Source organism: Rhinolophus ferrumequinum, chromosome 7, assembly GCF_004115265.2.
Source record: "Rhinolophus ferrumequinum isolate MPI-CBG mRhiFer1 chromosome 7, mRhiFer1_v1.p, whole genome shotgun sequence".
Classification (NCBI taxonomy): Eukaryota; Metazoa; Chordata; class Mammalia; order Chiroptera; family Rhinolophidae; genus Rhinolophus; species Rhinolophus ferrumequinum.
The window spans coordinates 42238503-42263862 of NC_046290.1; the positions used below are offsets into that span (position 1 = coordinate 42238503).

Genomic DNA, 25360 nt, shown 5'->3' on the forward strand with positions numbered 1-25360 from the left:
ATGTATAATAGTCATTAACTTTCCTATATGAGCGCACTGAATAAAAAAGCCTGGAATTATAAGGCAGAGAAACCACAAAGAGTAGCTCAGATCTTTCTATCTCATATGGGAATTTTAAAGAGGTTAAATAAGACCTTTTTTTGAGTCAAAAAACCCAGGAAGCATGAATTGAAAGTTTGTGGTCAAAGCAGAAAGCAGTTCATTGAACCTGAGAAAATCTGATGATTGGGGACAAACTGGTCAAAGAAGTTAAATTGATGACAGGGAAATTACAGATTGCTGGGGAAGTCACTATATTTTTCCCTTGTATTTTAAAATTTCTAAAATTGCTAATTTGCTTAATAGTTAATGTTGTTTAAGTTCAGCGGTTTTAATACATTGATTTTTTTTATTTTGTAAGATAATGAAAGAAGAAAAACCGTATGTTAAACTGACCTGGAACTTTAAAATTATTTAGACCAGTTGTTCATTGGTTACTGCCAAGTGTGTTAGTATTATAGATGGTAAACCGGTGTGCATGCACTGTGCCTTACCGTAGTCCTTACCACTCCTTGTGTTATACCTAGTCCAAATCATAATCTCGTATCCCCCAAAAATTATTTGAGTTTTCAATTCCTGGTTCAGACTGTTTTGACTGGAACTCAGTGTTATATTCTGTACTGTTTATTACCAAAGTGCAGAAACAGTAAGGAACCACTATTAATTTACATTCTACATTTAGGGTATCGCAGTATTGATGCCCTCTCCAAGCAGAGATCACCAGGAACTCACGTGTGGTTGAACAATTTGGCTTTATTATTTGATGCAGCAGGAAAAAACCCCAAGGGGACTGAAGGGGAACCTCGGAGGGTGTTAAAAAACTTGTTATAGGACTTGGCTTTTGTTTTGTGATTTGGGGGAGTCTTTAAGAATATGAAGGTTTGCTGTGGATGGGAAACTGTCAAGAAATAGGGGTAAACCGGTGTTAATTTGGACTCTTAATAATTATTTGTAGGATAGATTATATAGCAAGGCTAAAGCTGTAATTGGTAAAGAAATAGTCACTCATTAATTTAGAGGGAGGTTGTTTAGTATTTTGTGGCTTGAACAATGTTCATATTTTATCTTTGTTCAGACATGAGTACAAATTTGCTTTTGCCTTGATCTGTCATAGTCAAAGAATAGCCTGGTTTGCTGTCAACATTCTGTGAAATTGTTTTAATTCAACAGGAGAATACCAAAGCCTCCGTTTGAATGCCAGGCAGCTAGTTCATAGTAAGACCACGATTAGTTGATAGTAACAGACCAACTCCTAGATGTCAGGAGGTATTTTCTCTCTCAGCAGTATAGAAAGAGTTCTTCTATACCTAATAACAGTTATACGAAGAGGATAACCACGTTTTATAATATCTAATGTACTGCTTCATTTTATTTAGTTTGAAGTATGTGTTTGTATTGTGGAAGATGATATAAACATTATTTTGCATTAAATATTAAACTTGTAGAAGTCTAATATAGAATTCTTGAAATTATGCACTCTCCATATATAATTTTAGATCAGTAGAATATACTATAATTTTTTGGTCTTTTTCTCCTTAGGTAGACTTTATCATATGCAAAAAATATTGTACCTCTTGGAATAATATCTTTTATATAGACTATTTTAAGACACTTTATGGACTTTAACCAAAGACAAAGAAATGAGATATTTAGCTAAGTTTTAAAATGATGGGGGGTGTTAAGGAGACCAGTATAGAATGTTCTTCCCCTGCCCTCCCCTGACATATGGAATGTTTTTTTTTTAAAGTGTATGATAAAAATTATACACCACAACCAAGTTGGGCCCATTCCAGGCATTAAAAGTTGGTTTGATATTTGAAAATTAATCAGTGTAATTCATCACATCAGTAGATATATAACTTAACACTTCCATTCCTTGGTGCTTACCTAAAAGAAATGAAATATGTCCATAAAGTGATTTAAAAAAAAAAAGTTTAGAGCAACTTTTTCATAATTCAAAACTCCTTCCTGTTTTGCCCTTTTCCATGTCTCTCACATCTGCCCTGAGAGCTCTGAGTTGCCACCAGATACCCCTTAGACCTGCAGCCACCCCCATTAAAAAATACAGCCAATTTAGCAAAGGGTAATATTTTAATATACTAGGAGAGTTATTTTAGTGTATCTTCAATAGAATTATCACTTGAAACAAATTGTAGATTGAAGAACTTTTATAAGAACTTCCTAAAGAAGAAGATTCAGTAACCTTAAATATTTTGTATGTAAATGAATGAGAAAAGAAGAAAATTAGTGTAAAAATATGGGTGGTGTTGTTGGTAGGTAAGTCAAATTTAGCAAAATGTTTGTTGTACAAAGGTACGGTATTCTAGTTGCATGTGCTTAGACTTAGAGAATTCAGTCAGCCTATTAGCAGTAATATAAGAACTACACAGATACTAAGATACAATGAAGTAATTCATTGTATAAACAATGAATTTATAATTGGAGTTTTTGTTAAATGTTCCGGAGAAAGAAAAGCTTTGTAGATCAGTGGTTCCAATTTTGGGACTTGTAATAGGGTTCTCAAGTTTTGATTTTGCCATTAAGAAAATTCTTCTGTCCCTCATACCCTCCAAAAGCAACATCTCTCACATCCCTATTACCATCATTTTATTTCAAAATTACTTTCCACGCAAAAGAAAAAGAATGAACACTATGAAGCCACTAAATTTTAAAACTTAGATGAAATGAAAAATAAATTTCCAAAATCAGCTCAAGAAGAAGTAGAAAACTGAAAAGACCAATGAATACAATATTAAATTGAATTATTAGAAAAGCTACCAGGCTTACTTTTAGGGACAAGTTTGACTAAACCTTCATGGGATGGGATAATCCCTAAATTATAAAGAGTATTCTAGAGATTAGAGAAAGGAGGGGAAGTCTGCAGCTCAGTCTGTACGAGTGATAAACTTTAATAATAAAACTACATAACGATAGTTGCAATTGAAGTTCTGGGAGTCCTCTGCTGGGATGACGGAATGACTGCTGTACATTTCATCCTCCTGCAGGCTAGCCCAGACATTTCAGGCATGTTCTCACAAAACGGGAAGAGGAACCTGAGAGCTAGTGGAAATTAGCCAGGGCTTTTTTGAACACTTGATTTCATCAACTCTGCTAATGTTTTATTGGCCAAAGCAGAACAGATAACTGAGTCCAGAAGCAGGTTTAGGGACCTTATACTTAACATTTTGATGGGAGGAGCTGGAACATCACATTGCAGAGAGTTGTGTAGGGAGTGAGGGCACTGATGTAATCAATCTATCACACATTCCTAGAGAAGAATTTAACACAAACTGCGGTATGAATCAAACGGAGGAAAAGCACAAAACTATGGAATAGATCAGTAAGAGTTTCCAGGAATACAACCATGTGAGAATTTGCAGTATGACAGAAGTATCTCTCTAAATCAATGAGCTAAGGAAAACAAAGCCTTTATGAGTGTTGGCACAATGTTTTTATATGGGAAATAGTAAAAATAGAGACTTACTTTACAGTATATACTAAAATTACAAATGGATTAAGGATAGTAATGTGAAAAACAAAAAAATTACTATTAGAAAAAATGTAAGGGAATATTTTTATGACTTCGGTGTAGAAAAGATTTATTTAACATATAAAAAGCACAGCAATAAAGGATTGAAATGTCTACATAACAAAATATATAAATAAAAATAATAGATGACAGGCTGTGAGAAAACATTTGATATACTGGTGTTTTAAAATCGGCTTATAAATAATTACAAGGTTATCCAATGGAAACGTCAGTGAACAGGGAGTTAAAAAGAAATAAAAATGATCAGTAAACTTAAAAATACATATTCATTGTCACTAGAAAATGTCAGGAAAATGTCTGGTTTTAATTTGTATCTCTGGTGCACTCCTTATATTGGCAAAAAAATAAAGACAATGTCAAATGTCAACAAGATCTTTTGTAAATAGGTGTTGTAATATAAAAATTGGTATTGCTACTCTGGAGAGGAATTTGGAAGTATCTAGTGACATTGTAATAACTATGGTGCCATGTCCCATTCCAGTAGTGAAGAAGAGAGGCAGAGGTTCTCCCCTCAAAGAGCATGTATACTTAGTGGTGACTGCTAAACAGACTTTTCTATACATTAGCCTGCTTAATATTTTGTTTCATATATCACTGGGTTTTGTTCACATTTTTAAATTCTATTTTCCCCCTGTGTTTCAGATTGGCTAGTTTCTTTTGCCATGTCATCTGGCTAGCTTTTCTTCTTCAGTGTCTAATTTTATTTTAATTCTATCCCATGCATTTTTCGTTCAGATATTGTATTTTTCATTTGTAAAGTTTCCATTTATTTCTTACATTTAACCTTTTCCTCCCCATCATATTGTTCATTTTATTCCGTTTAACAACAATAGCTGTTTTAAAGTCCTTTTCTGTTAATCCTATTCTCTGTGTTTTCTCTGAGTCTGTTTCAGACTATTTCAGCATTTACAAAAGTAGAGAGAATATAATAAACCTGATGTACCTCTCAACCAGCTTCAACATTTATCAGTATGTTGTAGTGGCGTGTATACCTCCTACTTGCCACTTCTGATTACTTTAAGCAAATCACAACCTTTCATACATAAGTATTTCAAGATGAAACCACTCTTACTATTATCACACTTAAAAAATAACAGCTGACAATAATTCCTTAATATCATGAAATATCTCAGTGTTTACATTTCCTGATTTGAAGATTGACGTGAACTCCATAAATTCCAGCAAAAGTGACAGTTCCTAAAACTGAAATTGAAAACAGTGAATTATTTTGAAACTGTTAGAGAAATTGAATTTGTAATAACAACAGTGATAATAAAAACCTTTCCTTACGGTATCATTAAACCCAGATTTTTTTAATGAAATTTTTATTGAAATAATTGTCAATTCATATGCAGTTGTAAGAAACATTACAGAGTGATCCTGTGTACTCGTTACCTAGTTTTCCCCAATGGTAGCATTTTGAAATATTCCAGACCTATATAGATATTAGCATTGATACAGCCCTCCAGTCTTATCCAGATTTCCCGTGTGTGTGTGTGTGTATGTGTGTGTGTGTGTTAATAGTTGTTGTAGTAGGTGTGGGTACTCAACTACTGGCAGGTCTCTCCGGTCTCCTCTTTATCTGGGTAGTTACTCAGTCTTCCTTTGTTTGTAACTTTTTGTTTTTCAACTTGACAGTTTTGAAGATTACTGGCCTTTTATAATTTCCCTTATTTGGATTTAGTTGATGTTTGCTTATGATTAAATTTAGGTTGTGTGTTTTTGGCAAGAATGTGACTGCAGTGGTATTGCATCCCTTCTCAGTGCATCTCAGATTAGGTATCACATGATGACGACTGGTGATACTAACTGTGAAGCAGCTTAAGGTGGTGCCTGTGAGATTCCTTCACTGTAAAGTTACTTTTTTTCTATTATGATAAGTATCTTTTGGAGAGAAACTTTGAAACTATACTAATACCCTGTTTCTCAGCAGTTTTTTACCCACTAATTTTAGCATCCATTGATGAGTTTTGACGAAACAGTTATTACTGTATTTGCCAATTGGTGATTTTGCGTTATTTTTCATCACCTGAAATCGTATACTTGGCACTGTGGTAAACTTGCTTAGAATCATATAGTGATGAAATCTTTTGAGAGAGGCTTAAATGATCTTCTAGTGTCAACTCTGTTGAATAATCATGTCAAGTTAGTAGAGGGAATGGGGTCTTACAAACACAGAAGTTTTGGAATATTTAAAAAGTTATTAATTATGTTGGATATAAAACTGAAAGCAACAAATAAACAAGAAAAGAAACAAACAAAAATTCATAGACACAGACAACAAGTTAGTGGTTACCAGAGGGTAAGGATTAGGTAAAGGGGGTCAAATATATGGTGATGGAAGGAGATTTGACTTTGAGTGGTGGCCACACAATGCAATATATAGATGATGTACAAGTATTATCAAATTGTACACTTGAAACCTATATAATTTTATTAACCAGTGTCACCCCAATACATTTAATAAAAAAGTTATTAATTGGCATTCCTTTAGTCTAGAATACAACAATGCTACTTGAAGTTGGTGTATGGATTGTTGCTTGTTCATAAATTACTGTTACTATATTTTTGCTGAGACAAGTTACAGAAATAAAAATAAGTACTTAGAAGCTTTTACTGTTATATGACTTGTCACAACTTTTTTCTGGTATTTAACAAAAGTATTGGTATACAACTGCCTTCAGACATAGCCACTGGCATGTGTGATGTGGATTTTCCACCTCTGTAGCTTCAACTTTGCTTTCAGCTTTGTTATTTTATATATATTAGGGGCCAGCTCAATCTGGAGCCCAGAATTACAAAATTGGTGTTTCGTTTTACGTGAAAAAAGCAGAAAGAATGTTAGGTTCTGCATCTCTGTGTGTCCTTATCAGATAGAGAAGACACTAATTTTCAGAAGAGCTAAGAGAAGGAAAGGAAGGTAAAACTAATCAAGATAATTAGCAGTTATGAAGAGGCAAATGAACAAAAGATGCAAGAGAAAAGAGAAATTGTTGACGAGGTTGTTCTGTTTGGTTAATGTTGTCTAGATCTGCTCAGTTGGTAAATTTTCCGTCTCCAAGGTATACAGTTATTACTATTGTTATTATTTTGTCCTCTGTAATAGATTCTTTTAATTTGATCATTAATTATTTGTTCATTTTTTAGGAATACAGGAGTTTCCAGAAAATATAAAAAATTGTAAAGTTTTAACAGTTGTGGAGGCCAGTGTAAACCCTATTTCCAAGTAAGTTCTCTGTTGAATTATAAATTACTATTGTGAATAACTATGAACCTATGGTAGAATATTACAACTATGAAATAGTAATAGAATATTACTTTCTATATTTTAATGAACAATTATTGTCAATCTTAAATCTTTATAAAATTTCAGTTTTAGATTTAAAAGGAGCCTTTTAAATAATCTTTCCAACTCCATATTTTGCAAAGGTAAATTTGACATTCAAACAGGTAATGCAAGTGTTTTGCTCCAGGTATCACAGATAGATAATGTCACAGATGAAACTAGCCAGGTCTCCTGCTCATACTTGCACAACATAAGAGAGTGTTCACCTGCAAATCAAATGTGCGGAGTACTTAAACTTTTGAAAATAGTAAAAGAAACTGAAAGGTCAAGAAGAGAAAAACAATAGAAAAGGAAAAAAACCAAGTGATTGCTTATACCATATAATAGAGGTCATAAATATTCTTTTATGATGGTACTAGCTATAAACAGAACACTTTCCTGGTAGCAAAGCTGTTATATTTTGCAAAAGTGAAGTGGTGAGAAAAACAATAAATAGAGTGAAACATATCTTAGTATATAGTTAAACTGAAACCAGGTTTCATATATTATAATACTGTATTTAATGAGTTTTTCTAAACATAGTGTTGCTTTACTTGCTGTGTAAGATGGAAGAATGTAGGGGAGAAAGAAGATGAGTCAAAGACTGATAGTCTTACTGCAAGAAAATTTTGTACTTGGTGAAATCCAGGACAAACATGTAAAGATACTTTATCTTCATCTGAAAATATTGCTCTAGCATCAAGTTCTGGAGCTGTATTTTGTAAGTCAGAGGAAATAAAAGTAAAGCTAATACATATAAGTTCTTATATGGCCTTAAAATGTCATTCAGTTTATTAATATTCTCTTTTGCTCATTATAAAATTATACAATCTTTATTTGATTATTTAGTGGCCAGATGTGGAAATTGAAAATAATCTAAACCAGCGGTTCCGAAATGTGGACGATTTTGCCCTCAAGTTTATTTGGTAAATTCTAGAGACATTTTTGGTTTTCACAGCCTATCATGGTGCTCCTCTGCTGGCTTCTAGTCAGTAGAGGCCAGGGTTGCTGCTAACCATCCAGCAATGCGGAAGACCCAGCCCCAAGAGTCTATGCTGTCAAGGTTTAGAGTTCCTTACCTAGTCCTTTGGATTGACATTAGATGAGGCAAATTTCAAGAGGGCTTATGGATGTCATAAATACATTTCTGTGTATTGTGCCTCATTCATAGTTCACAATTTTGTGCAGATTTTATCTTATTGAGACAAATATTGCCTCACTACATTTTTACAAAAGATAAAGATATGACCATTGAAATATGTAAGTTGTAAAAGACAAAGTTCAATTTGCAATCACTCATAAAAGTAAAGAGGTGACTATTATCTGTTAAGAACATGTTAGATTCTTAGAGAGATTTTAATAAGAGATTGAAATTATGTATGTGAATTTAATTTAAATTCTGGTATATTTTATATAGGCTTCCTGATGGATTTTCTCAGCTGTTAAACCTAACCCAGTTATATCTGAATGATGCTTTTCTTGAGTTCTTGCCAGCTAATTTTGGCAGGTAAATTATAGTTTCTTCTAAAACCTTTTCTTGTTAGCTCTTGTAAAGTTTATAAAACTACAAGTTGCTTTAGTAATACTATTAATTACAGTTTCATAGCCTCCTCTTTTGTAATTATTTCTAAGCATTATGATTTTTATAGTTTCGTCAGAACTTACTTACTTTGAATTTATTTTTCCAAGTAAACAATAGCAATAAAAATTTAAAAGGAAAAAGTAATTTAAGACTTGAATCAGTTTTGAAAAACATGCAAAATATAAAGTTTAAATTGGGGTAATTTTTGTTTATTTGAAATAAGTAATGGTTTAGTCTTAGCATTTATCACATTTGAAAATGGTCTAATTATTGGTTTATGTATCTTCTCCACTGGAATCAAAATTCTGGAGAAGAGAAAATGTGTTTCTGGGGTGTACGCCATTGCTGCCCCCACCCCCCAGTATCTGAACACAGAACAGTTCTTGTCGTAACACCTGAGTAATTTTTTAAAATGAAAAGACAAATTAATAAATGAATCAATACTAGGTATCAGATTATTATTGTATTTAAATTAATTGCTAGAGAAAGTGCTATCCAACTACATGTTAATTATATAGTCATCTTTTGATCTAAAAATAAGGACAAATATATGATCTCACTTATATGTGGAATCTTGAAAAAACAAAAAACAAAAAAACCCAAGCTCATAGACACAGAGAACAGATTGCTGATTTCTGTGGGTATGTGAGGGGTTAGAAGTGGTTGTGGGTTAAATGGGTGAAGGTGATAAAACGGTAGAATTTCCAGTTACAAAAATAAGTCACGAGAATGTATAGCATTGTGACTATAGTTAATAATACTGTATTGCATATTTGAAAGTTGCTAAGAGAGGAGGTCTTAAAAGTCCTCTTAACAAAAAAAGTGTGTAGCTATGTATGGTGATGGATGTTAACTAGACTTACTGTGATCATTTCGCAGTATATACAAATATCAAATCATTATGTTGTACACCTGAAACTAATATAATGTTATATGTCAATTATATATATATATATTTTTTGGGGGGGGGCATCCAGAAAGAATAAAATGTGTATTATAGGAAGAAAAAGCATTCTATTCTAAAAACATAACCGTAAAATAATCCACATTTTCTTTTCTCAAGCATCTATGCAATTGTTCAGATCCCAAAAATTTAGGAAGTTTTTGCATTTCATAATGTCAGTTATATTTCAGTAAAGAAAAATTCTGAGCATTGTTGCAGCCTAATGACTTACGGGAGCTACGTTATCATACTTCATATGTTTATATACATACATACCAAGGGTGTTAAAAAAATGTATACACATTACTTTTATTCATCTTCTGTTCTCGGTATATGTTGAGTATTACAATTTTAATACAGGTTTTTCCGTTCTTAAAATGTGTATACATTTTTTGGCACCCTTTGTGTATGTATATGTGTTTATACACGTGTATACAAATGCAAAGCTCATATATTTGTCACATTCCTCTTCTGTATCTGGTATTTGGACTACTTTTTGTTTTTGTTGAAATATTTTTGACCCGTAACATTTTGTAAGTTTAGGTATACATTTATATGTTGTAATGTGATTGTTATTGTAGCATTAATTAGCACTTTTGTACCAGTTAATTGGCTCATTTTTCCTCCACATTTATTGGACTGTGCATTAGTGAAGTGCCAGAGGATTTCTCCTTTTCCATGTCTCCTTGTGTTCCCTTATGTTTTCCTCTCAGAACTGAACTCTAGAGTTTAATTATTATTCTCTAATCTAATAATGGCTAATAATTTTGGAAGGCATTTTTACAAAGAGACGTAAAGTGCTCTAAGTTTGATATTTAGGGACATCGTTTTGTGCTTTGAATACGTCTGAAAGTGTTTATTCCTCCTCCTCCCCCCACTCCTCCCACACACACTAATTCTGAGAGCATAAAATAGTGTTTTCTTTTTTTGTATCACTTTGTATTCCTGTGTAAATTTTAACATAGTATTCTGCACATTGTAATTACACAATAAATATTGGTTGCTTTAAAATTTTGGAGTATGACATGAACTTGTTAATTAAATTCTTTGTCACAGGTGCTTGATTTGTTTTCTTTGTTTTGCAGATTGATTAAACTGCAAATATTAGAACTTAGAGAAAACCAGTTGAAAATGTTGCCAAAGTAAGTAAAGGTGCTGTCCTTTCTAAAATTTAGAATTTTGAATTCTTAAGTCCTTAGAGAAACGTTAACTTTTTAATATCTGAAATACGAGTGCAAGTTATTTTAAAAGACTGACATTTGTAGTCATCATATTTTAATTAGTGGTGTCAAATATAAAAATCTGTGTATCTGTATTTGATATTTAATAGTGATTTCATAGCTCTTTGGAAAGACTTGTGTGACAAAAGTCAAAATAATAAATATGTAAAGCCCACTTGAGTCCCAAATACAGGTCCCAGTGCATATACAAGAGCTCTTACATAGTACTCAATAGAGAGATCGAAAGGGTCTTCATGTGCAGGCTGCTCAGTACAGTTTTAAGAGTTTGTCTGGTTTTGTAGTCTGTTGTAAATTAGAAATAAGGTGGAGGGCCCCCGACTGGTAAGATAACAGCAAAAAGAGATGGCAGTTGAAGAGCAAATAGAGTATAAAACTAAAACAGATCTACAAACTCAGAATGCACTGTGTAGTCTGTCCATTTAGGAGCACGGTGCTCCAACCACCTGAGCCACCGGGCCGGCCTCATCTGTGTCCATTTATTAAAGAAATGTCTTAAAACACCCTGAATTCATTTCTGCATGTTTTACAATTTAGGCATTGGCAGACTATAGTCTATAGTTAAATTTGACCCACCCACTGCCTAGTTTTGTAAGTAGTTTCATTGGAACCACATTCATTCATTTACATATTGTCTATGGCTGCTTTTACTCTATAGTGGTACAGTGAAGTAGTTGTAACAGATAATAACATGCAAAAACTAAAATATTTTACTGTCTGGCCCTTTACAGAAAACGTTGCTGACTCCTGTTGTAATTTGTCAGGAGTTAATTGTCACCTTCCAGTTCCCCAGGAGTTACTCAAATTCTATGGCATCTTATTTATATCTGTTATAATGTTTACCACATTAGTCTAACTTTTTTTGTACATTTCACTCCCTTCTTACCTGATCAACATATGCACATGCTCACTTGCACTTGTATCCTTCCACCTTACCCCCAACCCATGACCGGAAGTCTTTGAGGGCAAAGAACATACCTAGTTTTGATTCTCAAGAGACATTATGTATTAGCCAAGTAATTGTTCAGTACAGGAACGATTGGAGTTATAGTGTAGCTGTGAATATGAATTAAAGTGGGAATTATCCATATTAAAATTCAAAAAGATTTAAATATTTTACAGAGTTGGTACTAGCATTGAGTACTTGTTAGCTCAAAACTTGGCTGTTTTCTAGAAAATTTGAATAACCAAGATGTAAATTGTTTACTGAAATAGCCTACAGTTAATATGGTCTATCTGATATCATAAGTAATTCACTTATTTTAACTCCTTAGCTTCATTCATATTTGCATATATATGTCTGTCCTGCCTTTTTTTTTCCTACAAGAGAACAAATCCACTTTATTTTCAATAAGTGTAAACCCTTGAGGGATACAGCATTACACAGATTCTGTGTCCTATGGCTGTAGCAGGAAGGTTTCTTTGGAATTTGGCACAAACCATACCAGTGTTTCCATGAGCATCAGTTACCTTTCCCCAGATTACTCTGGTTTAGTTTGGTTTGCCACCAGGAGTCACTGTATTGTTCTTGGCCTTGTACACATAAGCACATTTCTTGCCTGGATAGAATTCAGTTTTATCTTGAGTATAAACACCTTCAATTTTAAGAAGATCTGTGTACTCTCTCTGGTTCCGGAGACCCCGCTGATAGCCAGCAAAAATGGCCTTGGACTACAGCCTTCCAGACATATTTGTCGTTTTAGAAATCCTGTTCCCAGCAGGCCTCCACAGGCTCCAAGATGGCCGGGGGAAAAAGCTTTCCTGCTTTCTTTTAAAAACTTGTGATTCAAACCTTTGAGGCTTCACAAACTATAAAGAAAGTCATGTGCATTCAGGCTATGTGAGTGAACCTTTTTATGATCAAAAGATTACAGCAGTGGGAAAGCTGTTTTAGATATGTAAAGTGAAATTTAATACCATCTTAATACTGGTGGGCACAGTACCAAGAACACAAAGGATGTATATTTTTCCTCTGAGAAGAGAGGAAAAGATAAAATGAGTTAAATACAAAAGAATTTTAGAGGTAAACAGGAAGAAATTTGAGGCATATTATTTCTCCTTTTCTCCTTAAAGTAGGAAGATAGATATTAAATGAAAAGACTTGAAAATGAAAAAAATGAAACTTTGTGTCTCAGATTTTTGAGGCATATGTGTAGGACTAAAGTTGCCAGTATTAGCTACAAGTTGAGAAGGAGATGCTCTTTTAGAACTCTACAATATATTTCTTCTTTTTTATTTCATATATATGTCATTTACATTTTCCTAAATCAGTTTTAACTTTTAACTTTCTAACGATGTCATTTGTAATTGAATTTTTCTAATGGCATTGCTTTTCTTTTGTGTACCCTTTTTTATAACTTACCCTTGTTGATACAGTATTTAATTGCTACATGTGAATTTTCTGTGTTTTCTTGTCATTATAAGAATATTGAATGAAGAAAAATAAGATTATGTTTTCTTCTTTCAGTCTCTCCCCTCCTCATAGCCCTCTTTACTTTTCTGAAACATCCACCTGATACAGCATTATGGACATAGGAGTTAAATATCATAACATGTAATCTTTCTTGAGAAACATCCTGGAAACACCTTGTGCTTTGTTATAAAGCAAACTAGAACTGACTTATGTGTTTTCTGGACAAAGACAAATATGAGTAAGGGAAGTACAATTATAGTATCTGATAATAGACACTCAATAAATGAAAGTTAAATAAAATAGCTTTGAGAAAAATTGGTGTTGTGAGATGAATGAAAGGAGTGTTGATAGAATGGCATATTTAAAATGGAAGAGTTGAGGAAAATTAGTTTGCTTCTTCTAATGTTAGGTCAATAGTATACGTAGTGACATTACAATTATGATGTGTGTTCTTTTTTTTCACTGAGAAAACAGGAAAACATTTTAAGTGAGTTTTATTTTACTTACTAATTTCTAATATGTTAAATTTCCAGACATGATGGAGATGCATGCACGTGCATGTGCACGCGCGCGAGCGCACACACACACACACACTTTTGTACTGTATTTTTAGTCTAACTTTTCTATGTTTAGATAGACAAATACTTATCACTGTGCTACAGTTGCCTACAGTATTCAGTGCTGTACAGGCTGTAGCCTAGAAGCAGTAAGCCGTACCATACAGCCTCGGTGTGCAGTAGGCTGTACCATCTGGGTTTGTGTGATCTATGATGTTGGGACGAGGGAATTGCCTAACAATGAACAGATCCCTGTCATTGAGTCATAACTGTATGATGACTTCTTTTCTTAGAAAATTATTTTTATTTTGTCAACATGTGAAAGCTTAAACATTGGACAATACACACAAATGTTTTCCATTATTAATTTTGAAGCTAGCGTGTAATTGATATTTTTGTATACTTAATTCGTTATTAATCCTTTGTGTACAGAACCATGAATAGACTAACCCAGCTGGAAAGACTGGATTTGGGAAGTAATGAATTCACAGAAGTGGTAAGTTCTCACCAGCCTCACTATCCAAAAGTCTTATATTTCATCAAGAACAAAACGTGAAAATTAGTGTATTCCCTGCATTTTTAAGTATAAAGTTGGGTAGAGATATACACATATTTTTGAGAGACAAAATATGAAAGTTCTTAAGAGGGAAAATTAACCAGGTAGATAGAAACATCTGACAGGAATAAAGGCAAAATGTAAAATTAATGAGAAACCCATGGAAAAAGGTAACTAAAAGTTTTTAGGCATAGGAAGCAGAAAGTTTGAGAGATTATAAGGGAAAAACAAAATTTTATGAGTAGAATGCATCAGGAGAAGTACTACTTCCCGGGGAGTATTGCGTAGGAATTTATTCAATGATAAAATACTTCTCCATAATTTTACTTAACAGCTAAAGGGAAAACATCGAGTGAAACAACTGTTATTTTTGAGTTGGTAGTGAGACCTCTGCATTATGTTTTTGCCTTGAATGCAAAGCATACTCTGATGCTGAGTGAAAAAGAAAAGGAGCATGTAAGCAGTTTTTTGACTTTAGTTATTTCTCCAAGAGAACTCAAAATAAGATAGATACATTTGTTTGAAGAGGAATTTAATAACCTGAATATCATCAAAATTTTTACATTATGCCTACAGGTTTTTGGTTTTTGTTAAATTGTGGTATATTTTATATGATAGTCTTAAGAACAAAAATTTCTCAGCACTGTCAACTGCATGATTGCCCTATGGGTATTGTATGTACATTTGTTCACTAAATAGACAGTCATCTTTCAGTTAAGTCAATGGAGGAGCATGGTGGTATTTTTTTCTGAAATACTCTTTGTCATATTCTTTATTGTATTTTAATTGAAGATGGGTTATGATGGCTTTCATTATGTGTTGTAGGAGGTTTTACTGCTTGTGAAAAAATGTGTATTTTGTGCTTCTTAAATTATCTAGCTATTGTACTTTCTCAATATTTGTCTTAATGTGTATTAATCTATTTCCATATTAACTGTTTGAGAATTCTTAATCGTTATTAATTTTATGAACCAGAGCAGCATTCAGAATCATTAATTTTTGGTCCATTTTGGTCTTCCAACATTATACATTTATAAAAAACTTACTACTAGAATTATAACAAGTAAAGCACAAAAGATTTCTTTTAATCCAAGTTGCACCTAAAATTCTTACCTGTATTTATATGTTAACAGTAAATTTGAATGACGTGCCTTTTGTGTATTACTCATGTTGTTATGGTGATTAGATATACTGGTACTCTATGCCATCACAATGTCATTGATAGGACAGAGGTTTGTGAGGTGACAGAAATATCTTTGAGGCATTCAGAAGAGCCTCCAAGGGCAAAAATGCCCAAGATCAAATTTTGCCTTAATACCAAGGTCCATTACAACTCATTAATTTTTTGGTCCTCAACACCACATTATAAACAATATTTCACCATGTAGTTGCTGGGAGTTTAAAAATAATAGAATACACTTGGCATATTTTTATGCCTTAGTTTACTTACCTTTCCCTTCCTTATTGGGCATTTAAGATGTATTTTGCCCTATTTCTTTTTTCTTTTCCTGTTTTTTCCTAAAAGCATTCAGCTTTTTAAGGTAATGATTGTGAGAGTGTCTTTTTACTGTACGCTTGAAAGGAATGGCCCTTATTTTTATTTCCTTATTAATTGTGTAAATACTTGAGCCTGTTATATAACCAAAAGCTTAAATGCATTTTATGCAGTCTACTGTTAGGAAATGTCTATCTTTGAGTTCTCCTTTAGTAACAGTACAATAACAAATAGAGCGGAAAGGCTTGAGTTTTGACTCTGCCTTTTTTTCCCCTTTATTTTTTTAATGTTTTAAACTAAAAGTTTTCATTAGAAATTTCCAGGGGTTTTTTTACCAAATAAAGACATTCAAGTAAATAATTGGATTCCCCCATCTTCCTCCTTATCCAAACAGCCTGAAGTACTTGAGCAACTAAGTGGATTAAAAGAGTTTTGGATGGATGGTAATAGACTGACTTTTATTCCTGGGGTATGTATGTCAAATTTTTAATGACTTTACTTATTGCTATGTATATCCTCTGTAGTTTTATGAATTGTACATTTTCAAATTACTTTTAATTAGTAAAAAATAAAGCCTGGTTATTTAATTCTTAGTACTATTCAATAGAGGTAAATCGTGTTTTATTTTTACTGTCAAACACATGCTTGATTAAAATCAGAACACTTCCATTTTAAATTTTTGTAAAATAGTCTCTTTTTAATACCATGGAGCATGTCCTTCCCACTTAACTTGCAGTTGACTTTATATCCTAATTCAGTTTACCCAGAGAATTGTGAAACTAGGATATTTTCCATGTCGTTTCCCTCTTAGCAAATGACGTTTTGTTCGTTCTCAGAACTAAAGCATAAGAATCCCTGTATGTGTTATCTCCCTAGCTGATTGTGGATAGCTGAGTTTCCAAAGAAAAGTGTCCACTGTCACTCTGCTGGCCTGAAATTAATAGGAGCTCTTAGCTTTATTACTGAATACATTACTAATGGCTTTTTTAAAAAAATTATTTGTCTCCTCTCTCACATAAACATTTAATTATAAGTTATAACTTGGTATTAGGTTTATAACCTAAACTTGTGCAAATTATTTACAGTTGATAGTCATTTGATTTCTTTTTTTTTAACTAATAGTTTATCGGTAGTTTGAAGCAGCTCACATATTTGGATGTTTCTAAAAATAATATTGAAATGGTTGAAGAAGGAATTTCAGCATGTGAAAACCTTCAAGACCTCCTATTATCAAGCAATTCACTTCAACAACTGCCTGAGAGTATTGGTTTGTATCACTTTCTAATTCATTGATTAATTTTTATTAATGTAAAAGTCTGAGAAATTAAGATTTTGCCATTGCTTGATTTGTTGAGATAGTTTTGCTGTACTGCTGCAGTCACGAATCTTACTTGAATTTTTTTCCTGCTGTGAGCAGTTACACAATTTACTACTTTGTTGATATCAATGTTTTTCTTTACTTTCTTTTACTTAATCAGTAATAAAATGTAATTTTTAAAAAATAGTTAAGTTGATCTAAATTTGGTTTAGTTCTTGAGCATAGCCCTCATCTGATAACTTTTTTCAGTGTTACTTCATTTTAGACTCAAACAAGAAAACAGACCAGTTTAGCAAATCCTATGAGGTCAACATTTAGTTGTCTAGTTGCTTGTCTGAAGATGCATCAAGAGAATCGAATTTTGATTAAAGAATCCAAAACTTAAGTCTTGACATCTTCAAGATGTTTAAATATAAAAACCAAAAATCATTTTTACATATTTTTCAATTGAATTACATAGTTGTTTTAGCTCAGGTTACATTTTGTAGAGTCTCCTAAAATTTGTTCAGCACTTTTAATTTTAAATTAAACTCCATTTTATTATTTTAGTATTTAGTGTACATAGACTACATAGAATAGTTTGTTACATACCTATGGAAACTATCTTCATATTACCGTTTCTTTAATCCATTAATACCACAAGTTTATATTATGGTCTTAACTGTGCCATGGTATTGTTTTAAGGAGCAGGACTACAACAGTGAGCAAAGCAGACAATAAGTCCCTATTCTCATGAAGCTTACATTTCCGTGGGGGTTAAATAGATTAATATGCACCATGTAAGACGTGATATTTAGGTGAAAGTTGAAAATATAGGATAGGGAAATAGTGACAGGGTTGGTGTCGTGTCTCTTTTAGATAGGTTCATTTAAAAGTTATGATGCATGTCAAATGTAATATATGCTCACATTGCTTTTTAGTTCAAGCTGGAAAATTGTATATTATTTCTTCTCTCAATAGGTTCATTGAAGAATGTAACAACTCTTAAAATAGATGAAAATCAGTTAATGTATCTACCAGACTCTATAGGAGGGTAAGATTTTTATAAATTAATAAGCTAGAAGATTTTACTTTCAGTTCAGCATGCCATATATATTTTCAGATAATTGCATAAAGAGCATCTAAAAGAGATTCCATAAACGTTTAAATAAGCGATTAGTTGCCAAAAAACAGCAATGGTTACAGGTTGGGTACATTTATAATAAAGATACGCTGATTTTTACTGGTGAAGTTTATCTTAGTGGAGATAGAGTTTTGCTAGTTTTGTTAAAGTCAAGTTCAGATGTTCATGCGTTCTTAAGTTTTGGATTATATACAGGAAATCTTTTTTTTAATGTATGTTCTCTTCATTAAAGGTTAGTATCAATAGAAGAACTGGATTGCAGCTTCAATGAAATTGAGGCTTTGCCTTCATCAGTTGGTCAGCTTACTAATATAAGAACCTTTGCTGCAGATCATAATTACTTACAACAGTTACCCCCAGAGGTATGTATTTTAAACTTACTTTCATTTTATTATAACTATCTAGTGTGGTTTTATTTTCTTTCAAAAATAATTATGTAACTAAGTTATTTATTTTCTGCATAATACTTAGCTATTTTGATTTACAGGAGATACCGAAATGGTTTTCTTCTTACCTGAAAACTAATAATTGAACAGGGGAAATATAATTTATTTTATATTTGAGAAGAGTTTTTTTTATAACTTTTGAAAATGATATTTTACTTATGTCTCTTAAGCAGTAGGCCAAATTTTTATCCCAAATTTTATGTTTTTCTTTCAGATTGGCAGCTGGAAAAATTTAACTGTGCTGTTTCTCCATTCCAATAAACTTGAGACACTTCCAGAGGAAATGGGTGATATGGAAAAATTAAAAGTCATTAACTTAAGTGACAATAGGTTTGTAATAATGTATTAATCAGTTAGTTTATGGAAGACATTGATTGGATGAAATTAAAGTTTCCTTATGTGTGATAGAAAATCGAATGCATGTTCTTCTCTTGTATATATTTATTTTTTTAAATAGAATTTTTATCTGAAAGAGTGATCTAATTTTACCTCATGTTAATTATTATACTTTGGTTATTGGTGATTTTCTGTTGACTTCAGCTACACAACTTTTATTCTTTCCTTTATAGCGACCTTTTTTAGTCCCAAAAGTCAGATCTTCATCTTTGAACAAAGCAGCTTTTAATCTAATCTGCTCCTTGTATTTTTCTAAGCAAAGGTGTGATTAGGTATGCACTCACATAGTTTGGACAGCATAGCCAAGGTGTGGAGCAAAGAGATCACTAGGGTTGCTAAATTGTGACAGTGTTTCAGTTAAGAGCAGATTGTCCATAATTTTTTCCTGAGGTAAAAAAATAGCCCCCTACTTATCCCCGTTTTTACTTTCCACTGTTTCAGTTACCTGTGGTCAGTTGTAGTCCGAAAATATTAAATGGAAAATTCTAGAAATAAACATTTCATAAATTTTAAATTGCACACTGTTCTGAGTAGTATGATGAAATCTTGTGCCATCCCGCTCTGGGTGTGAATCATCCCTCTGTCTAAAGTATCCACACTGTATATGCTACCAGCCTGTTAGTCACTTAGTAGCCCTCTCAGTTATCAGAGCAACTCTTGAAGTATCACAGTGCTTGTGTTCAAGTAACTTATTTTAGTTAATAATGGCCCTAATGGACAAATGTGGTGAGGTTGACAATTTGGATATGACAAAGAGAAGCCAGAAAGTGCTTCCCTTAAAGGAAAACGGTATGTATGTATTTATGTATGTATAGGGGAAAAAAATAGGGTTCATACTATCCTTGATTTCAGGCATCTACTGGTGGGGGGGTTGTCTTGGAATGTGTTCTCTGTGGATAAGGTGGAACTACTGTAATGATGAAAGAGTGTTTCTACAGCATTTTTACGATTTGCTGCCATCATATCTTATAAAGTATTCAAAACTATCCTATGGTACAACAAGTATTCCCATTTTATAGAGGAGAAAATTAAGACTTCAGGTTTAAAGTGACTCATACAGCTTGTAGGACAGAGCTTTAATGTTAACCCAGTTTACTGACTGGTTAGGATAATTCTGACTGGTCCATTTTATTTAAGAAGTACTACTGCTTTTTTTTTTTTTTTTTTTTTTAATTAAACCTTTGTTTGACCCGTACGTTATACCCTAAAACTAGAGCCCTAAATTCCAAAAAATTACCTTGGAAGATAGGTATAAAAGAGTAGATAAGCGTAAGACAGAAGGTTTAAGTAGACATTCTATTTTTAAGGAGGATTTTATTCTTATTTAGCAGTCTAATGAGTACTTGTATTACTTGGTTTTTACTCATTATAATGTTAAAATAGTCTTCTTGAGTATGAAAGTACTGGCTCATAATGAAATACATAGAAGTGCAGTTTTTATAATGGACTGTCACTAAGAGTGCTTCCTATAACAGTTCTCTCTAAATACAAATAAACTATACAAAGCAATTTTATGAGACATTGCTTAATGTGTCTTTGTCTTTTCTTATCAGATAATATTTTCAGGTGATTAGATTATTTTTTCCCCAGCCAAATTTATTCAATTGAATAATTATATTTTAAAAACTAATTGTTATAAATGCAGGTAATATTTTGTTTTATATCCTATTCAAAGACTTGTATTGGGGTTTTCCCTGAATTAACTATTTTTCATATGTAATAATATAACATTGTTTAAAAGACCAGTATATTTACTCTCATATTTTAACATTTCTCATTTTAAAGTTTAATTTTTGTTTGTATTTTTTCCCACAGATTAAAGAATTTGCCCTTTAGCTTTACAAAGCTACAGCAATTGACTGCTATGTGGCTCTCAGATAATCAGGTGGGCATTCTGATTTTTCTAAGTTAGTGGAATTCCGATTGTGCTCTATGATTATGCATTCCAATTTAATAGGCTCATTTAAGTGCAGTTATACTCTTTTTTTTGTTGTTTTTAAGATTTTATTGGGGAAGGGGAACAGGACTTTATTGGGGAATAGTGTGTACTTCCAGGATTTTTTCCCAGTCAAGTTGTTGTCCTTTCAATCGTAGTTGTGGAGGGCGCAGGTCAGCTCAAGATCCAGTTGTCCTTGTTAGTTAGTAACAAAGGGATGTTAGCTCACCATCCCTTGCAGGAGTCAAACTGGCAACCTATGGTTGAGAGCCTGCGCTTCAATCAACTGAGCCATCTGGGAGCTCAGCAGCAGCTCAACTCAAGGTACCGTGTTCAATCTTAGTTGCAGGGGGCAGAGCCCACCATCCCTTGCTGGAGTCGAGGAGTTGAACCAGCAACCTTGTGGTTGAGAGCCCACTGGCCCATGTGGATCAAACCGGCAGCCTTCGGCTTTAGGAGCACGGAGCTGCAACTGCCTGAGCCACCTGGCCAGTCCCCAGTTACACTCTTGAACACATGTAAACCGTTTTATACATATAAGGAAAATCTTAGAAAATATTTAGATACAGGTAATTTTTGTGAAATATGTGTAGATTCATAAACAATAAATCCTGTTGGACTTGTCTAATTTCTCCTAAATCTGTAAAAATATATATGAGATTAGGAAATCAGACACAATATGATATCTATCTGTAGAAATTTGATAATTTAAATTATACTTCAAATTGTGCACTTTCACATACCTAAAGTGTGTGAAAGAAGTGTTTCTAAAGAATTAAGAGTTATTATTCCTTGGACTTTCCTACAAATGGCAAACAAACATTTATTGAAAGCTATCAGTAGACCATGAACTGCTCTGGGATCTAGAGATATATTGGTGAAGCAAATAGAATCTTCTTATATTCTCATTTGAGTTTATATTCTCATGGGAGACAGAGACAAACAAGTAACTATGTATGTAGTGTTTCAGATCTACAAAGAAAAATGAAGCTTGATAGGTATTGGAAGAGTAGCAGGGTTGAATATACAATTTGCTGATCTTTTTCATAAAGTAGTACTTAGTATTTGACTTTGAGTAATGCCTTATAATAATTTATCTAAAGCTGTGTTTTCCCAAGGTTTGAATACACTGGTCACATGAGATTTTTGTAAGTTGAATAGTCAAATTTGCCTGGGGGGCTATATTATGCTCCTCTTTGGGATTGTATTAACAATCCTGATGTGTACTGCAGTAAAGAAACCTACTTGTTGATGTCAATCCACACTTACAAATCAGACTGTAGTATTTACTTAATTCTGCAAATTAGGGAAGGAAATGTTAAAATGATGATACCTTTACTTTTATTAGAGCTTGAACACAAGTGATTACTTCATCTATTAAATGTGTCAGTTCATACATATGGAACTCTTAACTAATCTCTCTTAATTGAGTATTTACATTTGAAACTTGATTTGAAGTTTTGCGGCAAGAGTTACAAAACATTTGCTGGGCCCTGGCTCCCAATCTTGAGGACTCTGAGCCTGTTAGTATAATAGCACTGTGAGGGATAAATCGATGCCAGAAAAATTATGCCAGATGACTCATTGTAGTGAAATTATTTAATATCTAATACAGTTGCTCCATATTTACCATGCTCTCTCATTCTCCTCATCTTGCTCCCCATTTGTTAATTACTTTAAATCAAAATTGTGGTATTGAGGGCTTTGTATTTTCCTCAGTCTGACAAAACAGTAAAGTAGAAATAGTAAAACAGCCGACAGAGCTACAAAACCTCCCTTAAGAAGCAGTCATTTTGCTTTGGAAAAGAACAAAGTGTATGAGAGAAGGTATGTTAAAGTGGTTTAATTATGAATTATAACAATAAATTACTCCTGAATATTTCACTCACCATGTTGGAAGTACACCTATACGCAGTACATACAATAACATAATTTTTCACGAGTCTCTTTGAAGGCTTGAACAGGACAACTGATTATTCATTCCCTCATTCATTTTGTCATTCTCATTCAAGAACCATTTATTGTGCCAGGCAAAATAAGGTGGGCCAAATAACACTTTTAAAAGGGCCATTTTAATACAATGTGGTAAAATACTTGGTAGGAGTAGGCTTCGGGATCAAAGAAGAGGAGCATAACTTGGGGATGTAAGCGTAGGTTTCCCAGAAGAGTAGATGCCTGCGATGCCTAATTACTTCTCAAAAGAGTAATAGGATTTAAACAAAGAAAGGGGAAGAGTGTTCTGGTTAAAAGGAATATCTTGAGCCTAAGCGCTTACTGGTGAAGCAGTCTTGTATATTCGGTAACTCTAAGTGGTTCATTGTGACTAGGGCATAACTTGTTAGATGGAAGAGTAGGAAATGAGGCCAAAGAGGTAGACAGGGACCAGGTCATAGAGGATATTGTATGCCATCAAAACAACTTGCATTGTATTTCAAGGATGGTAAATAGATGTTTTTTTTTAATCTTGCATGTCATCTCTGATAAATTATGTGGCTTCTGAAAGATTGTTTAAGAATTTTGAAGCCATATTCAGACTCAGTGGAAAATTGCTATGAATCGGGTGACTATGTAATTTATTGTCCATACTAGGCTAGGGTACTTTTGATGTTGAAAGGGGGATCTATGATAATTATGTCAGAACAGCCTATGTAAAATGGGAATATTCCAGGCAAATTTGGCATTTGGTCGTTAAAGTCATGATCAGTTACTCATATATATCATCAATTTAAGAGGAAGAAGTGATCCCTATGATACATGTAAACCCTCCCATAGGAGATGGGGAATCCAGTGTAACCAGGCAAATGCTGTGATCAGATTGATATTTTAGAAAGTCTGTTTGGACTGCATTATGGAAGATGGATTTAGCAGGGGGTGGTGCCAAGGATGTAGAGGAGACCACCTGGAGGGCATTGCCATACTTAAGGCAGCAGAAAAAGTTGGCTTGAAGTAATGATAACAGAACCAGAGAAGAACTGATATATTTAAGGCAAAACTTAAAAAAGTCACATTAGTACAGTAGTATTTGAAGAGTATATGTATGTGAGAGAAAAAAGGGAGTAAAAGAAAAGATGAGCCTCAGAGATTTTGCTCGTGTACTAGGTGGACTTTGATATCATAACCAAGATAGGGAACCACAAAGAAAGAAATACGTTTATGGGGAAGACGTTAAGTTCCAGTTAGGCGCGTTGAATTTGAAGTACCTCTGGGGTATCCACTTGGGCGTGTATGGAACAGTGCTAGTGGCCGTGAGCTCCCCCACCCCTGCAACTTTGTTTTAGGCTGTGGTTTCTCTGCTCTTGGTTTCTCTCTTTTAATTTCTAACCTCCATGGATTTTTCACAATTGCTCTTGAAGGCATAATTTCCTTATTTTCCAATATCGTTATAGATTTATTCCTTTTGTTTGTTTTGAAAATTTCTTTATTCAAAAGTTTTGTGGCACAATAAGAGATACACGAGGGAAAAATACCATTAACTAGAAAGGCTTATTTTTATGTTACAGCTTGGTTAAATCACTGTAATAAGTAATTAGTGGGCTTTGGATCTATTTAGTATATGAGATCTTTTAAAGCTTGACAATCAGGGGTGGCTGAATGGCTCAGTTGGTTAGAGCACGAGCTCTGAACAACAGGGTTGCTGGTTTGATTCCCACATGGGCCAGTGAGCTGCCGCTGAGCTTCTGGAGGGGTGGCCAAATGGCTCAGTTGGTAAGAGTGCGCGAGCTCTCAACAAGGTTGCCAGTTCAATTCCCCCATAGGATGGTGGGCTGTGCCCCCTGCAACTAAAGATTGAAAACGGCAACTGGACTTGCAGATGAGGTGTGCTGTCCACAACTAGATTGAAAGACAGCAACTTGGAGCCAATGGGCCCTGGAGAAACACACTGTTCCCCAATATTTCCCAATAAAAAAAATTGTAAAAAAACAACTTGATAATCAGTGATAATTGCAGTACAATACGAATTTGCTTTATAATAAAAACAATTTTATTCTTTAGATTTTTATGAGGCTTTAAATTAATGCTTAAAGTTTTATTATGTATATTTAAATTTGTTTTTGTATCCTGCATATTGATACTTTATAGAAAAACTGGTGAGTGCTTATTCAGAAGAATTGCTGGATATGTATTTGCTTTAGGATTATTGAAAATTAAACATTTGGGCTGGCCTGGTGATGCAGGTGGTTGGAGCGCCATGCTCCTAACGCCGAGGTTGCCGGTTCAATTCCCACGTGGGCCAGTGAACTGCACCCTCTACAGCTAAGATTGTGAACAACAGCTCTTTCTGGAGCTGGGCTGCCATGAGGTGCCGTGGGCTGCTATGAGCTGTCAGCGTAAGTGGCCGGCAGCCATTGTGAGCAGCCAGCAGCCGGCGAGAGCTGCCGTGAGCTGCTGTGAGCAGCTGACTGACGACTGGCAACTGACTCAGCCTGGGGGAACGCAAGGCTT

The 25360-nt window shown here is 33.7% G+C and overlaps 1 protein-coding gene and 1 pseudogene across 20 annotated transcripts in view; one reads left to right on the top strand and one right to left on the bottom strand.

Annotated features, from left to right (window-relative positions):
* ERBIN (erbb2 interacting protein) overlaps positions 1 to 25360 on the top strand; it is a 104207-nt gene that overhangs the window by 45325 nt on the left and 33522 nt on the right. For all 20 annotated transcript variants that reach the window (XM_033109854.1, XM_033109856.1, XM_033109853.1 and 17 more), the window contains 10 exons: positions 6737 to 6815; positions 8332 to 8421; positions 10525 to 10581; positions 14080 to 14143; positions 16093 to 16167; positions 16821 to 16965; positions 17977 to 18049; positions 18372 to 18501; positions 18800 to 18915; positions 20797 to 20866. In XM_033109854.1, coding sequence (XP_032965745.1) covers positions 6737 to 6815; positions 8332 to 8421; positions 10525 to 10581; positions 14080 to 14143; positions 16093 to 16167; positions 16821 to 16965; positions 17977 to 18049; positions 18372 to 18501; positions 18800 to 18915; positions 20797 to 20866 — 899 coding nt within the window. The remainder of the gene's footprint in view (positions 1 to 6736; positions 6816 to 8331; positions 8422 to 10524; positions 10582 to 14079; positions 14144 to 16092; positions 16168 to 16820; positions 16966 to 17976; positions 18050 to 18371; positions 18502 to 18799; positions 18916 to 20796; positions 20867 to 25360) is intronic.
* Positions 12025 to 12366, bottom strand: LOC117025061 (60S ribosomal protein L35a-like; annotated as a pseudogene).